The sequence below is a fragment of the Gracilinanus agilis genome, chromosome 2 (assembly GCF_016433145.1).
Source record: "Gracilinanus agilis isolate LMUSP501 chromosome 2, AgileGrace, whole genome shotgun sequence".
In the NCBI taxonomy this organism is placed as follows: domain Eukaryota; kingdom Metazoa; phylum Chordata; class Mammalia; order Didelphimorphia; family Didelphidae; genus Gracilinanus; species Gracilinanus agilis.
In genome coordinates this window covers 574,683,810-574,702,396 of record NC_058131.1, presented here as the reverse complement: position 1 = coordinate 574,702,396, position 18,587 = coordinate 574,683,810, and the positions used below count along the sequence as shown (strand labels likewise).

General features: G+C 40.5%; 1 protein-coding gene across 1 annotated transcript in view; it reads right to left on the bottom strand.

Moving 5' to 3' along the window:
• Window positions 1-12,574: 12,574 nt before the first annotated feature.
• The window catches only part of CSNK1G1 (casein kinase 1 gamma 1), a 111,828-nt gene continuing 105,815 nt past the window's right edge, over window positions 12,575-18,587 (bottom strand). The window contains 1 exon segment of the mRNA XM_044665353.1: window positions 12,575-12,602. Within this exon segment, the coding sequence (XP_044521288.1) occupies window positions 12,575-12,602 (28 nt within the window).

Sequence of the window (18,587 nt, the reverse complement as noted above, 5' to 3'; positions counted from 1 at the left end):
ATTCAACAGGGCAGCTGACTTGCAGGCAATCTCTTGTCTAGAAATGGTCAGAGAAAGCTGAATAATGAAAATCAAAATCTCAAATCTCCCCCAATAAGACCCTGTATGACTTCCGTGAGATGATTGTTCTGACCTTCATAAAGCATTCCTGAAACTAGTCCACTGTTTCCTTTCATAAGGAATTTCCACCATATTCCCACTTTTAAATTTTGTTCTTAGTATTTTTTCTTCTCATTTGGAACATCAACCCTGCCTTCCCAACCCCATCCAATAGCACAATATAGCACCATTCTTAAAGGTCAGGGACTTTTCCCTTTAGGTCTTCATATCTCCCATAACAAGCCCATCGTGTTTTACACTTAAATAAGTGCTCAAAAAGGGTTTGCTGAATTGAACTGAGAACTGAATTATATATACAATGTTGAAAACTGTAGAGGATTTTAGCATGGGGATGGGTTAGAAAGTATATACATACTTGCCACATAGAGAATGAGAGAATTCGGTTTCCAATTGTTCTTTGAGGATCTGTATAGTTTTATTTTATAAGCACTGTGAAAGTCTGAACTCATTCCTAAACTATATCTGAGCTAATAATGCAGCTAAATTTTCAGGGTCCTGAAAATGCAACTTAAGTATTTCTTCCACCATTGACCTTGAGATACAATGTATCAATCACAGAGAGTTCCAAGATCATCTCCTCTACAGAGGTTCATACCGGATATAATTTGTGCAGAGCCTCTTGCACAGAGGACAATTCTTTTGATATCTCAAGGGACCTTCATCTCCGTCTCAGAATAACTTCTATCAATGCAGCTGCTTCCGGTCCCCTCCCCCTCCCCCTCTCCTCTGAGCTTTTATGGTTACAGAAATGACTAAAGAAAAAGATCTGAAATGCACCAAGTGACATTCCAACTCGGAATAAGCACTGGATAGGACCACCGGGAGAGGGCAAGGCTCCACCCAAAAGGAATGAAAATACTAATGCTAGTGTCTCAGTAGCACCAGGGTAGGGAGATGGGTGGAGAGCCTAAATCACACCAAGGCTGGTCCTGGCTTGAGTCTTAGCCCCTAGAAATGTGACAGGGAAAAAGAAAAAAAGAAGAAAAGAAAAAGAAAAACTAAATAGGACCAGCCTGAAAGGTAAGACATTTTATTTTACATACAAAAAGGGTGCAAACTGAGTCCCTTCCCCTCCCAAAAGTGGAGAAGAGGTGTACTTTTAAGATCACATTTGTGTTTCTCCTGCTGCCCTAGGAAATGGGCAATTCAGAGACAAAGATATCAGGACCCATGTTCTCCAAAGAAAGCCACTCCCCCCTCAGAGGAGCTTTTCCCAGTGGTATATAAGCCCTTATCCCGGTAGAACCATTTCAAATACACTTTAAATTGACATTCATGTTAAAAAATACTACAAGTTTCATTTTCACAGCTGAGCTTTGAGACCAGTGCCAGGGTTTTATGAATAAAATATTGCATTACATATTTCAAATAAAAGATAAAAAACTCAAAAAGGCATTTAACAAGAATCAGACACATCCACGCAATATCAATTTAAAAAATGATTTCCACAGCTGATTTATACATTTTACAGTAAAAAAAAAAGTTGCAATCGATATCCCCAACATCCCCTCTTGAAAGTACAAGGGCAAAGGTTAAAGAAATAGACAAAATAATAATATAATAAATTATAGCTTGCAATATATCCAGTGGGAATTTGTGACTTAATATTATTTTCCATTGGGGGTTAGAATATTTTTTGGTATCATCTACATATTTTCTACTGTTACTCTTCTTTCTTTCAACAAATGAGAATCTTTACCAGGATCAGCACACCGCACTAATTTGTCATTTGTTTTCTTCCAAGAATACTCAGGAACACAGTTTAGAGCAGCTTGAGCTGTAAGCAGGTAGGGTTAGGAAAACCATATATACATACACATGTCAGTATATAATTCCATCCCCTACCCCCCCCTCCCTGCCCCCCGAGAAATGGCTCATTTTCCTGAGACATTCCTAACAGACTGACAAACCTTTTAAAGGCTTTCTGTGCAAGAGATGACCTGGGATTTGGTCTAGAGCTCAAGAAGAGGAACATTGAAAAAGAAAAAGTCACGTGCACAGTGGAGGGGTGGGAGAGAAGAAAGCCAACTGTCAAGATCACCACATTCCTGGTAATTATTTGTTAGTAAGGTGATTACAGATCACCCCCATATACTACCAGGGACACCTCTCTAATGTGACACCTTGCAGATAACGATGGCATCAGAAATTTTACTGGAGTGAAAGAAAAAACATCTTGTTTAGATAACTGAGGTTTCTTTATAACAATGAGTTTGGTAAATCAAACTAGAAATACATGAAATACACATTCACTTTTTCCTCCATAGGCTGATCTATACACAAATACTGGAGTGGATTTCCTGGTGGATTGGAGAAAATATGCTTTCCACTGTCTATATTCAGTGGAATTTAAATCTATCTACTGTTTTGAGTACAACGAAGAAACCAGTTCTTTTGCACTCAGTTACCTGGAAATGGAGTTAAGGAAAACATACCAATGTTTTAAGACTGCTTAATTAGTCAAGTACATTGAAATTCCTACTTTGTGGTTAAAACACTGCTCAAAACTTCAAGTACCCTCAAAAGGGCCACATTTTCCTTTCCTTTAAACAAAAGCAACAATAAAATAAAAACCAAAGTAATCACTTCAGATTCCTAACTGATCCTTCCGTGGTGAAGACCCTAGTAGGGGCTGGGACCTAGGAGCCATCCATAAGGCTTGTGTGCAGGTGGCTGAGCCCTAGTTTCTCTGTGGAAAAGCAGCTTCCTACAAGGCAGTGCCTTTTGTTTGTTTCCTTGTTTTTAAAGCACACACTGATGGCAGAAAGGGAGACCAAGGCAATCATTCCAACTCTCTGGACTCCTAGGCATGGTCATTTTTCACCTTGGGTATGAAATGATCCCCTTGAGGGTCAAATAGTAACTGACAGTAGCAGCAGCAGCAGCAGCAGCAGCAGCAGCCCAGAAAAGAGGCAGTATTGGCCATGGTGGATTCTAACTGCTTCCCAAAGGCTGCATCACATGCTTCAAACCCAGGGAATCCTGGCCCATCTCCTACTCTGACATTGGATACTATTCAGGCTGGCTAACCTGGTATGGAAAACTGACTTAAATGCAGGAAAGGGAGAGACCAAGAAAAAATGGCTAGCGGTAGTGGAAGGAAAGGAACAAAGGAGGGCTAGAGTATAAGCATGCCTAGGCATAGAGGTACATTAAAGGGGGGGGGGGGAAGGCAAGTTCCTCTTGAGAGATACTCTATTGGAAGCAGTACTTTTAAGAAATGCATGCCATGCTCATTGGGCAAGAAGGAGGGGTTATGTCTTAACATTTAAAAAAAAATTAAGGCTGTGATCCTTAGTAACCACTTTGAAGTAATGTTCCAAGTGCTGCATATTCTTGGTGTTAAAAAGCAGTTACTAACACTGAGAATCAACACTGAATGAGCATTATATGTACTTTTCCATTTAGCTATATTGGAAGCTGCTTTAAAAGGAGATACCTTTTCTGGCTAATGGGCAGCAGATGCTTTAATGCGTTTTCAAGTATACTGAGAATAAATAAGCAATCACTACTCACATGCTGGAATCCTCCCGATAACGGCTGTCTATTGAAGCTGTTGTTTTACCTGCCCCTGCATTAGTCAGTTCTCTATGGGAGCCTAAAGCAGGCAGAAAGTGAGCCTCCCCCCCCCCCCCCCAAGCACAAGCACTCTCCCTTTCCTTGGCCCCATTTGACAGAAAGCAGCCAGATATTGTTCCCTGAAGCCATTACAAAGGCAAGCTGACTGCTGGAGGAAAAAGCTGCTCAGTCTCCTGGGCTCTAGTTCAGGGAATCTCACCTCATCTGGCACTCTGAAATGAAAATCTGCCTGGTCCATGGGAAGCTCCAGAGCAGATCTGGAGACAGGGCTAGCGGTGATGGAACGGTTCATTTTTTCATACTTGAGCTACAACACAGTTCCCAGCTCTGCCCTGCTAACATGGGGAAAATACTCTGTTGGCCAAACCAATAACAGGGCCATTTACCTGATTCAGACACAACAATTGAAGCCTCTTTGGGGTCAATGGGTATAGCCAGGGAGCTTAGGACTAGGAAAGATGATGATGGAATCCCAGTATGACCTCCATCTATTCAGGGTGTAACTAACAACAATCTGCATATGCATAGGTGAGTTTCAGCAGTATAGTATAGGGTCAGCTGAAGTAAACAATGGGAGTTTCCTGAACTTAAATTGAAGGATGAATGTTTTTCATCAGTCCTTGATGGCCAGGAACGATTATGACTTATTTAGAGTTTGGATTACTGAAGTATGGAATTAGAGCAAAATCATCACCGCAAATAGTTTTGGAATTTCACACATTAAGAATTGTCTCCCTAGAGGTCACATTGCTAGTCAATCACAGGGTTAGAATGAAAGGAAGCCCTGTTTTACAAGTAGAGGTGTAGCTGTCTGCTAACTTGTCTCTGAGAACTCTTTCTCTAGCTATGCAGGGAAGGCTGTTCCTAATATTCACTGGATGCAGGTCTCCTATAATCCATTTTGTTTTTGTTTTTTTTATCAGAAGACCCTGAAACTCCTGAGTCTAGTTGCTTCTTCCAAGTGACAGTGCTGTGACCCCACTGAAGCAAAGGCCCTAGGCAGGCAGGAAACATTATCAGAATGCTGGGGATCTGGCTCCTCATTTCTACACCTCTTTAATGAAAGCTAAATCTTCAGAGGGCATCAGAGGAATAGGTCATTGGGAAGGAACCCCTCCATCTACTCAAATCCCACCCTTCAAGAGCTATCCCTTCAAAAAAAAAATGTGAGACCCAAGAAAAACCATAGACACATCTGCAGGTGGGTTTACCTGGTGGCCAGGCAAGGCTGGGACACTGCCTTTACTTTTTTTTGGTGAGAGGCACTTGGTTAGGTTTGAGATTGCCAGGCCACACCAGGCTCTTCTAGGATGTGCCCCTTTTTCTAGAATTCTCCTGGGTGCCTTTTGGCAGGTCCTTCTTTGGGAAGGGATAAGGAAGGAGTAGTTAAGGAATTGCATATGCACCAATTCAAAATCAGCACAAAGCCATCTAAGTCTTACAAACTGGGGCATAACCACCAGGGAACAGGGCAAGGAAGTGAAGTCCCAAACATTCAAAGTCTTCTGGGGGGTACAGAGGAAACGGGGAACCTCCCTACCACTGCATTTCACATACAGATAGATTTCTTGCTAAATAAACAAAAAGAAAAATCACAATTATTATCTGAGCTACACAAATAAGAAGTCAGTGAAGCTAAACTCCCAGCCCAGGTCTTCCTGGGGCAGCTGGAGCCCCACTATGGCTCTAGCCAGCACTGCTTCTGCTCCATTCAAGTAAGGCAACGAGAGACTTGGTAGCAGAAAATGGCTAACTACTAGAAACTATCTCCACACATGTAAGTTCAAAGGTACACCCCCAAATTTGGAGACCAGGATTTTCATGTGACAAAATCATAAGACCAAGGGACGCCACCTTCCTTCATAGAGAGCTTTCTCTAGCTCTTCTGCAAATAAGAGACTAAGATGGGAGAATATTTCTTTCCCCATCATCCTCCCCCAAATAAGACCCTTCCTTCCCTGATAATAATTCCTCTGCCCTCTGCTAATCAATAATCTAGGATGCTAGGCCAGAATCTTATCACTTTTTTTTTTTTTTATCATTGTCTGGTCAAGCCACTGAATTCCAATGAAAATCTAGAATGAAAATACTAAATCTAGATTATGCCCTGTTCACGCAGGAAGTGGAAGAGTTGAGCCCCTTCCCAGTGGTGTGTCAGCATGAAATGATGGTGTGCAGAGTATTTCAGGTGGAAGGAGACCTAGTTTCTTCATCGTTCTACTTGAAGTTCTCTGTCACCTGTCTAGGCTCACTGTCCCCACCCATCTTACACTTATCCCTGCTATATATATTGACAAAGTGATTTAAAATCTTTCCCTATAGTTCCCTTTTCCCCAAGGTTTTCCAGAACCAAGCGATCTTGCCTTAGCCCATTTATTCCAGTGTTCCATTTCTCAACACTGTTTTTTGCTGCTAGCTAGGTTTATTGACCTTCTTGGAGAGGTCTACATAAGCTTAGCTATGTTAGGCAGATCACATGGTCTACAGTCGAGCTGCAAGGGCAGTCTGGTAAGCAGACATGGTCTACTCCAGGCTTTGTTTCAGCTGCTGACAAACATCCCCAGTTTCATCCCATAGTCAGAAGGCAAAGAACAAGTCCACTCCTTGCCATGCTGGCTTTCTTCCTCTTTTTTTCTCCACAGAAATGGGTGGTAGTGCTTGTTTCAATTTTACCCCAATGTCTTCTGAAAGTCACAGTTATCTAGCCAGATAGGACCCATGCTGTGTGAGAAGCATAACATTTTTGATTTCCTGGTTGGTTATCTGCTTCTCTTATGATAATTCATCTAGCTGAAGTTACTCTTCGGTCCAACCTAGCTTGTCTTATGTGCACGCAAGTGAGGGCCTCCGAACTGTCAGGTCATGAGGCTCTGGGAGGGATATATTCAATAGCTGAAAAGTAGGACTGGAAATTCAAGTATGGCTCCTTACAGACCTTGCCAATCTGAGTGAGATGATTCAGATGGCTTGAGGTTTGGCTTCTTTTTTTCTGAGTACTGAAGACCAAGATCCTTGTGTTGAGAATGTCCTCTGGACCCATGTTTCTCCCTCAGTGGCTGCACTAGCCCCACTCCTCCACAAAGAAAAAGTAAAACCCCAAAATAATCAGACACAATATGCATCTGCCATGTTATTAAAAAATTAAAAGTGCAATAAGGTCAATTTTTCTTTTTCCAAAATAATTTGCACTGTCCTATTACTGTTTGGAGAATAGCGCTTGTTCACCAAGAAAGCCAAGAACACCAACTCTACAGGGACAGTAGATTGCAAATTTCTCACAGCTTGTGTGCATAGTAGCATCACAAGTAGAGAGGGAAACAGGGAAGGAACCAGCAATCCATGGCTGGATCAGGGATCGGTGGCAGCACAGATGAATAAAAAGAAGAATTCTGTTGATGGGAGCCTGGAAGGTGGAGGAAATCTTTCTCCAACTCCAGGCTTGCCTTTCTCCCACTCGTTAGCTGCCCACCCTGTCTGGGAAAGGTCCTCTCAGCCTACCTTTAGAATATAAAGCCTTTACTTATTAGTCTTTTCACTGGAGGAAGGAAAGGCAGAGCACAGGAGTAAACTGAGGAAGAGAATAGTAGTCAAGTTTTTGTGAATGACACCTTCACTGTAAACAATGGGAAGGAGAGTCAACTAGGCAGCCCCAAGTGCAAGCAGTGATGGAGCTGCCTGGAGTCTGGATCCCACAAAGAGCCTCTGGCTTGGGCTTGCAATTAAGCAGTGAACTGATTCAGCACTGGCCAACCCCATGCTGGCTTCCTTTGGGGCATCTGTTTTCTTCTCTTTTTGGTTTTTGATCTCCACCCTCTCCTCTTCCACTCTCCTCCCAGAGAGGAGTCCTTTCTAACAAGCAATGGCAGGAGCTGCAGGTGCAACTGAAGAGTCCCCAGGGCTTGGGGGAGGGGAGGGGACTCCTGGGAGGCACTGGTCACTTGTGGCGCTGGGCAGTCTTCTTCCTTTTCCTCTTAAAGAAACAGCAGCACCTGGAGCACAAAGGACAGCACAAGTCAGTGGATGGCTTGGAGCCCTGGCAGACACCTACTACAACCCTCTGAATTGTGGGTGGTGGGCTTCTTTCCCCTTGATAACGGGGATGGGAGCACACCACATAGAGCATGCAGGATGGGTAACTGCTAAGAAATCTTGGAGACATGACTGCTCTGTCTCAATCTGAAAATACCCAATCTATTCCCAACCCCCACCCCCTCAACACTAATGTAAAGGCAGGACACTAAGCACCAGGAACTTAGAGGGCCTGGAGGGAAAGGTTAGTGACTCATTTTAGCTTTAAGATAAAATCCTTTTGCCTTCTCTTTGTAACAAAAGTAGGCCTGGGAATTTGCTGGGCTGCATCCCAACACCCTGCTTGCATTTTTTCTTTGAACAGCAAAACTCTTCAGACTGGTGACATGGACCGTCTACAGGCACTATTGGCAAGGAGTGACTCGAGGCACACAAATCCCAGTGAAAGCAGATGCTTGAAGCTCTTGTGGAATCTAATGGACAATCGAGAACCTCTTGGTAGAGAGAACAGGAAAAGCTCCAGCTCACAATGGGGGCCTTTGAGCATGCTACTAATAGTGAACAAAGAAAAAAAAATAAGAACGCCTTAAAAACACTGTTTAAAATCTATTGGGGATCATTAGTCTGACAAGTGGTTACTAAATGACATCGAACAAGACAAAAATTAGCCTTTCCTAGACTTTAGCTGATGTTCAATATTGTGTTTAACAACTGGTCATGTTTAGGATTAAGGGTGAAACACCATGCTGAATTTAGGCCAGCTTCCTTTGCTGAACCTTAGAGTGCCAACTGATAGAGCTAAACATATGAGATACACTTTGCCTGAGGCTCATCCCTGTCCTTTGTTTTCCTGGTTGCAGGGACAAAGAGGAAAGCCAATTTTTGCAGTGAATGAGAAGTCCAGAAGTGGAATGGTGAGGAGGTTCCTTTCAGGGGGGGTGATTACACAGAAAAATGAAAATGTCAGGTGTGGAAATAGAGGACCATTAACACTGCCCATGGAATGGGGGAAAATCATATAGTAGACAGAATTCAGACTTTTAATAACTTAAAAGAAAATCTTTAAGGGTAATTAAGCTTGGCTCTCTCAGACTTGTTAAGACCCTGTTTTTCATTCAGACACCTTGGAAATAAAAATTATGCAAATTTTCCTGTAAAACAGGACCTCACAATACTCTGAACTTAGGATGGACTCCCTAAAATTTGACATATTTGAAAGTAAAAAGTACATACTGAAAAATAACAGGCTGTACTTTTATGATCTCTAAGCATACCAATGTGGAGTTTCTATATAGGGACCTTAATTAAACACAAAAAAAACTCTCTTAAGACCTTTTCCCCCCTCAAAGGAATGGATATTCAAAACCATAACAGAGAAAAATTCTTAGAAATGGAAATTAATAATTGGTCAGGCATAAGACCTAGCCATCTGAATGTAAGAAACTGATTAAGAACATGAGAGGATTTTAGAGTCCTTCCAAAAAATTTTCTGCAAGTAGTATATCAAGGACATTTGTAGTTTACTTTTAAAAGTTCACAGAAAAACATGGATGTATAGGCTTTTAATAAACATTTTAAAATAATTATCAGTCTTTGATTATTTAATGCTTTGCAAAGGCTGACTGTAAGATCAATCATGTGTCAACAAAGGATGTAAGCAAATATTAGCATTTGTTTTCTGGACTTAAACACAAGCATAAGGAAATGTGTGACCATCCAAAAGTTAGTTAAAATAAGACAATTTAAGTTGCAAGGAGTTAACATTTTAATGGCCCTGTTAACCATAATTTTCAGGGAGATTAATGATATTTGGCCACAAGATGAAAAAAGCCACAAGATATTTCATAAATTGTTTATCAGATCTCATCTAACTGGTATATTATGACCTAATGTTTTGATGCTGAAATCAACTATCTGTAGAGCAGAGCGGCATGGCTAAGTTACTGAATTTGAATACATGGATTGTACTTATATTGTCTATTTAATGAAGATGTAATATGCATTGTTAAAAAAAATCATCACTGGATAGAGTGCTGGACCTGGAGACAGGAAGACCTGGGTTCAAATTCAGCCTTGAAACACTAGTTGTATGAACCTGGATAAGTCATTTAAATCTCAGCCTCATTTTCCCTCATCAACAGTACCTACCTCCCATGGTTACTGTGATCAAAAAAATATTGAGATACTTTTGAAAAGCATTTGAAAATCTCAAAGCTCTATTATGTAGTATACATACATTATTATTATCACCATCATCACCACATCACCCTATGGGAGACTACTCCCCACAATCTGTTTTTCTATTCCTTATTTCTGTAGACACACCTAGCAAAGGAGTTAATTAGGAGAGTGGAGAATACTTATTGGATATTAAGCTGAATATCACTAAATCACTTCATGTAGATATTACCAAGTCTCAGAAAAGAATGAGGAGGCTAGGTTTGAGTCTCTCTAAATCTCTCAGTACTCTGTGCCTCAAAGATCATACCAACAGCTTTAGGTCCCAAATAAGTCAAGCCAGACTCCAACCAGCCTTGTTAATTGCAAGCTGAAATAAGTTTCCCCAGGTTTTTAAGCCACGATTTAACAGAAAGAGGGATGGATATGGAGTCAGCGGCTCCAAGATCAAATTCTGACTTATTTCCTTATTATCTGTGTCACTTAGGGCAAGTCACAGTTTATGTGGGCCCCTGTTTCTTTCTTTGTAAAATGAGGGAAACTAGATCATTTCTAAAGGCCTTTCCAAGCACTAAATCTATTATTCTTCAACTTTACTCACTGTCCATTTCCACTCTCTCATGGAGCCTGGGAATACTCCTCACAGCTCCTCTCTACCTTACTTATCCATTTCTTTCAATGCCCAGCTCCAGTTTTAGCTCCTGTGAAACCTTACTCTAGTGGCCTCTTCCCGTCCTGACCTTCCATAGCATTTACTGTTTATATCATTCCTCTGGTACTTTTTTACTGCCTTATATCATTGGTTGGCTTTTCATGAATATGATTTTTCAGCTGACTGTAAGCTCCTTGAGGATTGAGAAATATAAAATATCCATTTACCTATTTTATTGTGCACCTAGCACCATGTTGGGCAAACTAAAGGTAGTAAAAATATTTGCTCATTTACTGATTCAGAGAAATATGACTGACATCTCAAGGGAGAGATGGAACATGACAAAGTCAGACTTACAAACATTTATCTGCTCAGAAAAAAAGGGGTCAAATTCACTCATGCATGTCCCAAAAGTAAGATTTCTACCTTCAAAATACCCATTTTTGTATTTCATTATTACTCCCACCCCTTCTCCTTAAAGGGACCCCCCCCCATTTCCTGGCCAACATGGTTCTTCAGTTGGCTTGGTCATTCAGGGTTCAGGAGAGGATGCCCAGATTGGTCAATGAACACAAGCAAAAACAAAGCAGTCCAAAGGGTGTGGCCATTATACGGAATGTGACCCCCTATGCATGCAGACAATGTGGAAGAGATACAACCCCAGACTACAACAGACAGACAAGCTCAGGAGAGGCTGGGAGGATTTCAGGCAATGTCCAGGGAGAAGGCTGGTAGGTAGGAAGGCCACCCTACGACTCAGTAGGAACATTCCTCACCACACATGGATTCTTTAGCATATCCATATTTTTCAGACAACCCCTTAATGTATTCTGTATGGTACTCCCTATCATAAATTCTAGGACAGTAATGGTGAACCTATGGCATAGGTGCCAAAGATGGCACACAGAGTACTCTCTGTGGGCACAGCCACCTATCCCTCCGCTCCTCCAGGATGTTACTAGAAAGGCAGAGGGACTTGGGCAGAGCTGCTCCCTTCCTCCTCTCCACCGTGCCTGATGACATTTTTTCACATTCTTCACTCCTCTGCCCAGCAGTCCATTGGGAATCCACAGGGAGTAAGGTGGGTGGCTCACAGGTGGCAGAGCTGGAGGGAAGCAGAGCACCTGGAGCACTCCTCTCCCCCTCTATACTCAATGAGGACATTTCTCACTTTGTCTACCCCTCTGTCCAGCAGCCCAATGGGAGAGCTTTTCCCTTCTCCTGTGTGGGGTAAGGGGAAGAAGGGTGGCAGGGCCCAACACATCATCTCTAAAAAGTTCGCCATCACTCTTCTAGGATATTTTGCTTAGCACAAAAAGGCTAGGGTTCAGTATTTTAGCAGCTTACTCCACCTGAATTACTTCTTGACTAAATGTTCTGTGATCTTATAGAGACAGAGTCATTAAACAAAATTGTCCTTTCCTCCCCTCGTAGGTATCCCTCAGAGAATCAATACTTGGGTCATACTCTTCTCAATTAAGTCAGAGAACTCACAAAAACTCCTAGAGAGTGGAACCTGTTGACAAACAACAGAAGCTACAGATTTTTTTTCAAAGAAGTTCATTTCTCTGCTAGAGACCATGACATCATTTGAGATCATTTAAGTAAGGCATCATCCTTATAATTTTGAATTCCTTTGTTGTGAGGAATAATCCCTTGGGGGGGAGACGTAGCAGTTATGACTCCCCAACTCTGTCCATCTCCTTCTGACATTATCTGGTCATGTTAATTGGGGGGAGGGACTGGGCAATATAATATACTAAGCCAAAAAAGGAATGAAAAATTTTTTAGAGGGATGGGTTTTGAATGCATACACAGGACAGCCTAATTTCTGGGTTTAGGCCTTCTTTGTTTACCCCCATCCCCACCTTGTGGATATAATTCCCCAGATTGGATAATTATGGCACAGGGTGGCATTTTGAAGCAATTCAGTTTTCCTAAGTCACTTTTGTTTGGTTTTGCCAATCCCAGTCTAGTCTGGTCCGCTCCCCTTGCATGTAGACTGGAGAGAGGGACTCACCACAAGTTGAGCATTTTCAGGCAGCTACAGAGAGTGTGTAAAGAGAAAAACACAGAAAGGAAAAGAGAGAGAGAGAAAAAGAGAGAAAGAGAGAAAGAAAGATTAGTTCACAGAGGTGAGATGGAAGTGAGTTACTGTGAGCCATGCAAACATGCAATGCACATCTGATTTTAGCCTAACTCCTCCTTGAGGAGAAGGAAGAGAAAGCAAGTGAGGGGGAGGCAGAGGTTACTGAGTGGATGTTTTCAAAGAGAACGGACAGTTAGTACCTGGCACAAGCACTGAAACAATAAAATTTCAGTTAAGGATGGGGCAAAAAGGGGAGGTGGGGATGAGCTTTTAAGGAAAGCCTGCTGTTAGGAAATAGAAAGGAATCTGGACTATTGAGGATAGACCAAATGATGTTGCTGAGAGGAAACTAAAGCAGTCTAAACATTGTTTCTGGCTCCCAACAAGAAAACAAGGACACTTAGACCTTACAAAATGCTACCAGGTTAACTTTATGGTTACTCTGAGATGAAAAATTGGAATCTCACTGTTCTGTTAGCTCTTGATGAGTGTGTGGGAGAAGCTGTGAGTTAGTGTTTCTTCTACTAAGCATATGAAAAAGATTCCAGATGAACTGGCTTCAAGTCAGTAACAGCTGACTGACTCAAAAAGGGATGATAATGGACCTTAATTTTGATTAAGCCTACTATAAGCATAATCGCAATAATCTTCACTAGGGAAGGATCTAAGAACCAAACTCACTTATTTTCTGTAAAAAAGGGACCCATGTCTGCTCCATACAAGTCAATAGATCACCAAGATTCCTTATTTTACCCTGAACTAAAGTTACTCCCATATAAAAATCATCAAATCAATATCTATATCATGTGTCTTGAGGAAAGGGAGAAATCAGTCTTTCATTTTTGTAAAATGATAAAGGAAAGACAAAGCAATGTTGTTTCTTTCAATTCCATACTATAACATGAGTGAGTATTCCAAAATTAAATACATGTTGGTAAAGCTCTAAAGTCTCAAAACTGCCAAAGCAGCAAGGCATTATTAGACTCTCAACACAAAGCAAAACACACACTTTGCCCAAGATAAGCTTTTATGGCAAGTGATACCACAGCTGTATTCATTAAGGAAATATATAAGGTGATCTAAACAATTACACAGAATGATCTTGGAATAATGGTTACTCTAAAAATCTTCCTACAGAAGTTCAAAAGTTAGGACATAGTGGCATCCTATAATTTTCTTAAGTAAGATAGATTGGCCACTATGATGAGAGTAGTAGTGATTAGCATATGAAATTCAAAAAGGTCTGGATAAAAGCTAGAAAAAAAATTTGAGAAGATCTATAGATATCTCAAATAGCTAAGCTGATTCTAAGGATCATCTATTCCTTTATTCTTGACAATGTTTATAGGAAAAGTAGTTCTTTCATAGTGAATATTTTGATGGAACTTTCAACTTTTCTATCTCTATAAGCTAAGGTTTTGATACCAATATAGTCTGTTATGGAAAATTCTATATCACATATGCAAAACATACACACACACGCACACACACATACATAAAATTAATGTACAAGTTTACCAAAATATAATGAAATGAGTGTGTTCCTTTGCAAGGGATAAATCATCCCATGGCATATATATTATATTTATGGGAAGCAAAGAATGTCTGTATCTTATGTTACATGTAGTGTACATAATGTGGGTTCACATCTAAACATAATAGCTAAGTGTTATAGTAGATAGAGTGCTGGGCCTAAAGTCAGAAAGACCTGAGTTTAAATCTGTTCTCAGATTTAACTATTTAATTTAGTCACAATAGTTATGTGACTGGGCAAGTTGCTTAACTTCTGTCTGCCCCAGTTCCCCCTACTGTAAAATGGGAATAATAGCACCCACCTCCTAGGGTTGTTTTAAGGATCAAATGAGATAATATTTGTGAAGTGCTTAGTACAGTGCCCAATATAGTAGGCACTTAATAAATGGTTGTTTCTTTCCTCCCCTTCCCTATCTCCTTCCTTTCTTTTTTCCTTCCTTCCTTCCAAGGAGTTCCTAAACAAAAGTATTCTAAGTGGTAGAGGATTGTGGTGGCAGAAGTGAGGAACACTCCTGGCAATCCCAATGGCACAGTGTCTAGGTCAAATTGCATTAGAAGAGCAGGAACACATTGGCTTACATTAGCTTACTATAGCTTTTCAGGGGAAAAGAAAAAAATGGCAAAAAGAAAAACTCAGTACATTTTCCTGAAAAACAAGAGATTGTCCCTTTACAATGACAATGGTTCCCTACCCAAAAACTACCTTTGAATTGTCTCTTTAGAGGCAGCAAGATGTAATGAAGAGAGAGCTTGTTTCAAAGCTGGTTAGAATTGAGTTCAAGTACTATCTCTAAAATATACTGGATGTATGACATTAGATAAGTCATTTAATCTCTTAGTGCTCTAGGCAATTCTAGAAAATATGACCAGCATCAGTAAGAGGAAATTTTTGTCATCTGAGACAATATTCCTACCAATGATATCACAAGTCCAGTCCCTATCCCTCACTCTATGTTCACTGAGTCTCTTATTCATTGAAAAAGTGGCAGGTGCCCTTCAGCAGCAGAGTAAATTGAATTGTAAAAATGCTTTGCATTGAGGAGGCACTCAAATGTAAAACTGAAGCCCAGTTCATCTTCACCGGCATTTTGTCTACTGAGAATAAAGTCTCAACTTCTAAGATCCAAAGAAAGGTAATTTCCAAAGCAAATTCTGTTTAGCAAATAAAGTCCAAGAGAACAGAATAGAAAAAAAAAATTTAAACCTATGCTAAGATAGGAGAATAAAGTAGACACAGGTTAATGTCTTTTTGTTTAAAAATGTACTGAGTCTGGATTGTTTCTTTACTTTTTTTTTTATTCAAACTATCAAAGTCTCAAGAGACTACCCAGGACAAAAAGATCCTATTAATACATTGTCTTTTAGAGAAACAACCCAACTTGATCATTCTTTTGGATCGTGATTCCTGAAGGGACTCAAAGATTTTCATCCAAAATCAGCCACATTTTAGCCAGCCCTGGCAATGAATAGATAAATAACCAAAGGGCAAACATTCTGGAAGGACACTTGTTAGAACCCAAACTTGGCTTTGCTTTGTCAAGAGGAAGAGGAAGCAAGGTGATGGAAATGATGATTCCCACCAATCCCCCCCAATCTAGCCCCCCCCCCTGCCCCCACACCCTTGTTCCAAAGAATTTAAACACAGATCATGCAGAAGAGGTGATGCTAGAAAGGAAATAAGTACACATGCAGAAGAAGCAGAAAGGGCAAAGCAGTAATTCCCTCAACTATTAATGTTAATGACATTTTATAAATTCTTTCCCTTCCAAAGATTCTTCTCCATCCAGAGACTTTGGGATTGTTGACATAATCTACCTTATTTTAGTCCTAATGCATTCAGTAGGGGGTCTAGAAAGATTTATAGTGAAAGAAGTGGCAATAGAGCCCCTAATTTAAGATCACTATGGCCAACAATCTAAATTTAGGGAACATTTTTAAACACACCCCACATGAAGTAGGGAAGTCTGTTTTGTGAAGCTTGGGACTACAGGATACACTTTTTTATAATATGATCATTTTGAGTCAGTAATTTTCTCTGGCAAAAAAAAATTTTTTTTTGTAAAAATGACATTCTGCAGGCATCACAGCTAAGAAAGATCAGCAACAGCAATAAAGTAACATGCAACCCCCTTCCCCCCGAAATGCAGGATTGAAGAAGATTATGGAAACAAGCATCATATATATATATATATATATATATATATATATATATATATATATATATTCAAAGATGATAATGAAATGCCCTTAGTTTGTTGGTTTGACTCTAAGCGTGCTGGAGTACATTAGCTACTATGAAGAGAGAGAGAGGGAGAGAAAAAGACAGAGAGAGAGAGAGAGATAGAGAGAGAGAGAGAGAGAGAGAGAGAGAGACAGAGAGAGAGACAGAGAGAAAGAGAAACAGAGAGAAAGAGAGAGAGACAGAGACAGAGAGAGAGAGAGAAAGAGAGACAGAGACAGAAAGACAGAGACAGAGAGACAGAGAGAAAGAGAGAGAGACAGAGACAGAGTCAGAGACAGAAACACAGTCAGAGACACAGACAGAGACAAACAGAGACAGAGACAGAGAGATAGAGAGAGAGAACCTTAAAGGAGACACTATTGGCTACTGACTAGTGAGTGATGATGGAGCTAGAAGTAGAGTCTGGGATTGGAAGGCAAGGAGTATTTCAACTTCAACATCAGGACCAGTTAGATGGAGGAATGCATAAGAGTACAACTAGTGCTGGAAAGAGTGACCAGGGAAACTGGAGTATCATGAGGGAATCGGGTCTCGGTGAGAATCTGAAAATCAAAGGGGTGGGAAAGGAAAAATATTCAAATGAAAGAAAAAATGTTACCTATGAGCATGTATTCCAGAGAGCATACTGGAAGGGGTGAATAGATAAAGAATAGGATTTTGTAAAGAAAGGTTTGGTTGAGGAACATGAAAATGAGGGAATGGGGATTAAAAAGAATTGATTAAGTTTTGAATAATGAAAGGCAGGGGTTCAGAATTACTGTGATGAGTAGGAATGAACTGATGGAAGATTGTTTATTGTTAATGTGTGATTTCAAGAGATTTACTAACATCACTAGGGGTTTGGATTCTCAAGGCAATAAACAGCTCAGACAATGGGACCAGTGGCTGAGCCAATGGAATAATTCTTTTTTTTTTCCCTCATATCTGCAGATAGGTCAGTATGAGAGACAGAGTGAGGAAACTAGAAAGAATGCCATCACCGTGATCCTTCTAAAATCAGAAGTCATCCCTATTGAGCCCAACTGGAATGCTTTCCAGGCTTTTTAACTGTTCCAATACTTTTCAGAGCCTTAACAAATCCAATGAATAATGCCTGTATATCTTACTGGAGCTTGTATCTTGTATCAGTATTTGCTCTGGGAAAAATTGCTGTTGTTTAGTTGGTTTCAGTAATGTCCAACTCTTCATGACCCCTTTTAACATTTTCTTGGCAAAGACATCGGAATGGTTTTGCCATTCCTTCTCCAGCTCATTTTATTGATGAAGAAACTGAGGCAGAGAAGACTAAGTGACTTGCCGTGATCAAACTTGAACATAGGACTTCCTGAATCCATGCCCTATCCTCTATCCACTGTACCACCTAACTGGCCCAGGACAGAGTACCTCAGGCCTTAAACTAAAACCATGAAGCTTCAAACCTCAAGCTTTTAGTAAGGTGAGACCTTAATAGCAACCACTGTCCCAGTGATCAGTTCCCATTAAATCAATTATCATCCCTATGTAGATGATTCTCTCTTCTATTTGTCACCCTGAATTTTTCTACTGACCAACACTTTGCATGTCCAACTGCTTGTCCAAAATGTTTAAATAGATGTGTTTGTTGACATCTTAAATTCAAAAGACCAAAGTGGAATTCATTTTCTTCCTCTCCTCAAACCTCCCTCCTTTGGGAATTTTCTATTATTGCCAAAGGTTTCACCATCTTCATAGTGATACAAGTTCACAACCTAGGTGTCATCCTTGACTCATTGTATTCTCTCATCCTTTATATCTAATCTTTTGGCAAGGATTATTGATTTAACCTTTATAGCATCTCATATATATATATATATATATATATATGTATATATAACTCCTTCTCCCCTCTGATACTGCTACCACCTGGTGTGCAGGTTGCATTGCTTCTTACTGGACTATCACAGTAGCCTATTGGTTGGTCTTCCAGTCTCTAGTGCCTCCCCATTACTATCCTTCATTCAGCTGTCACATGTTCTTCCTAAAATGAAGATCTTACTCTCTTCCTACCCACTCCACTCAATAAACTCCAGTACCTTCCAATCACCTCCATAATCAAATATGACATTCTCTGTTTATCTTGGAAAGTATTTATGGCCTCATCCATTCCAGTCTTTTTACACCTTGCTTCCCTCCTCATCCATGGCCAT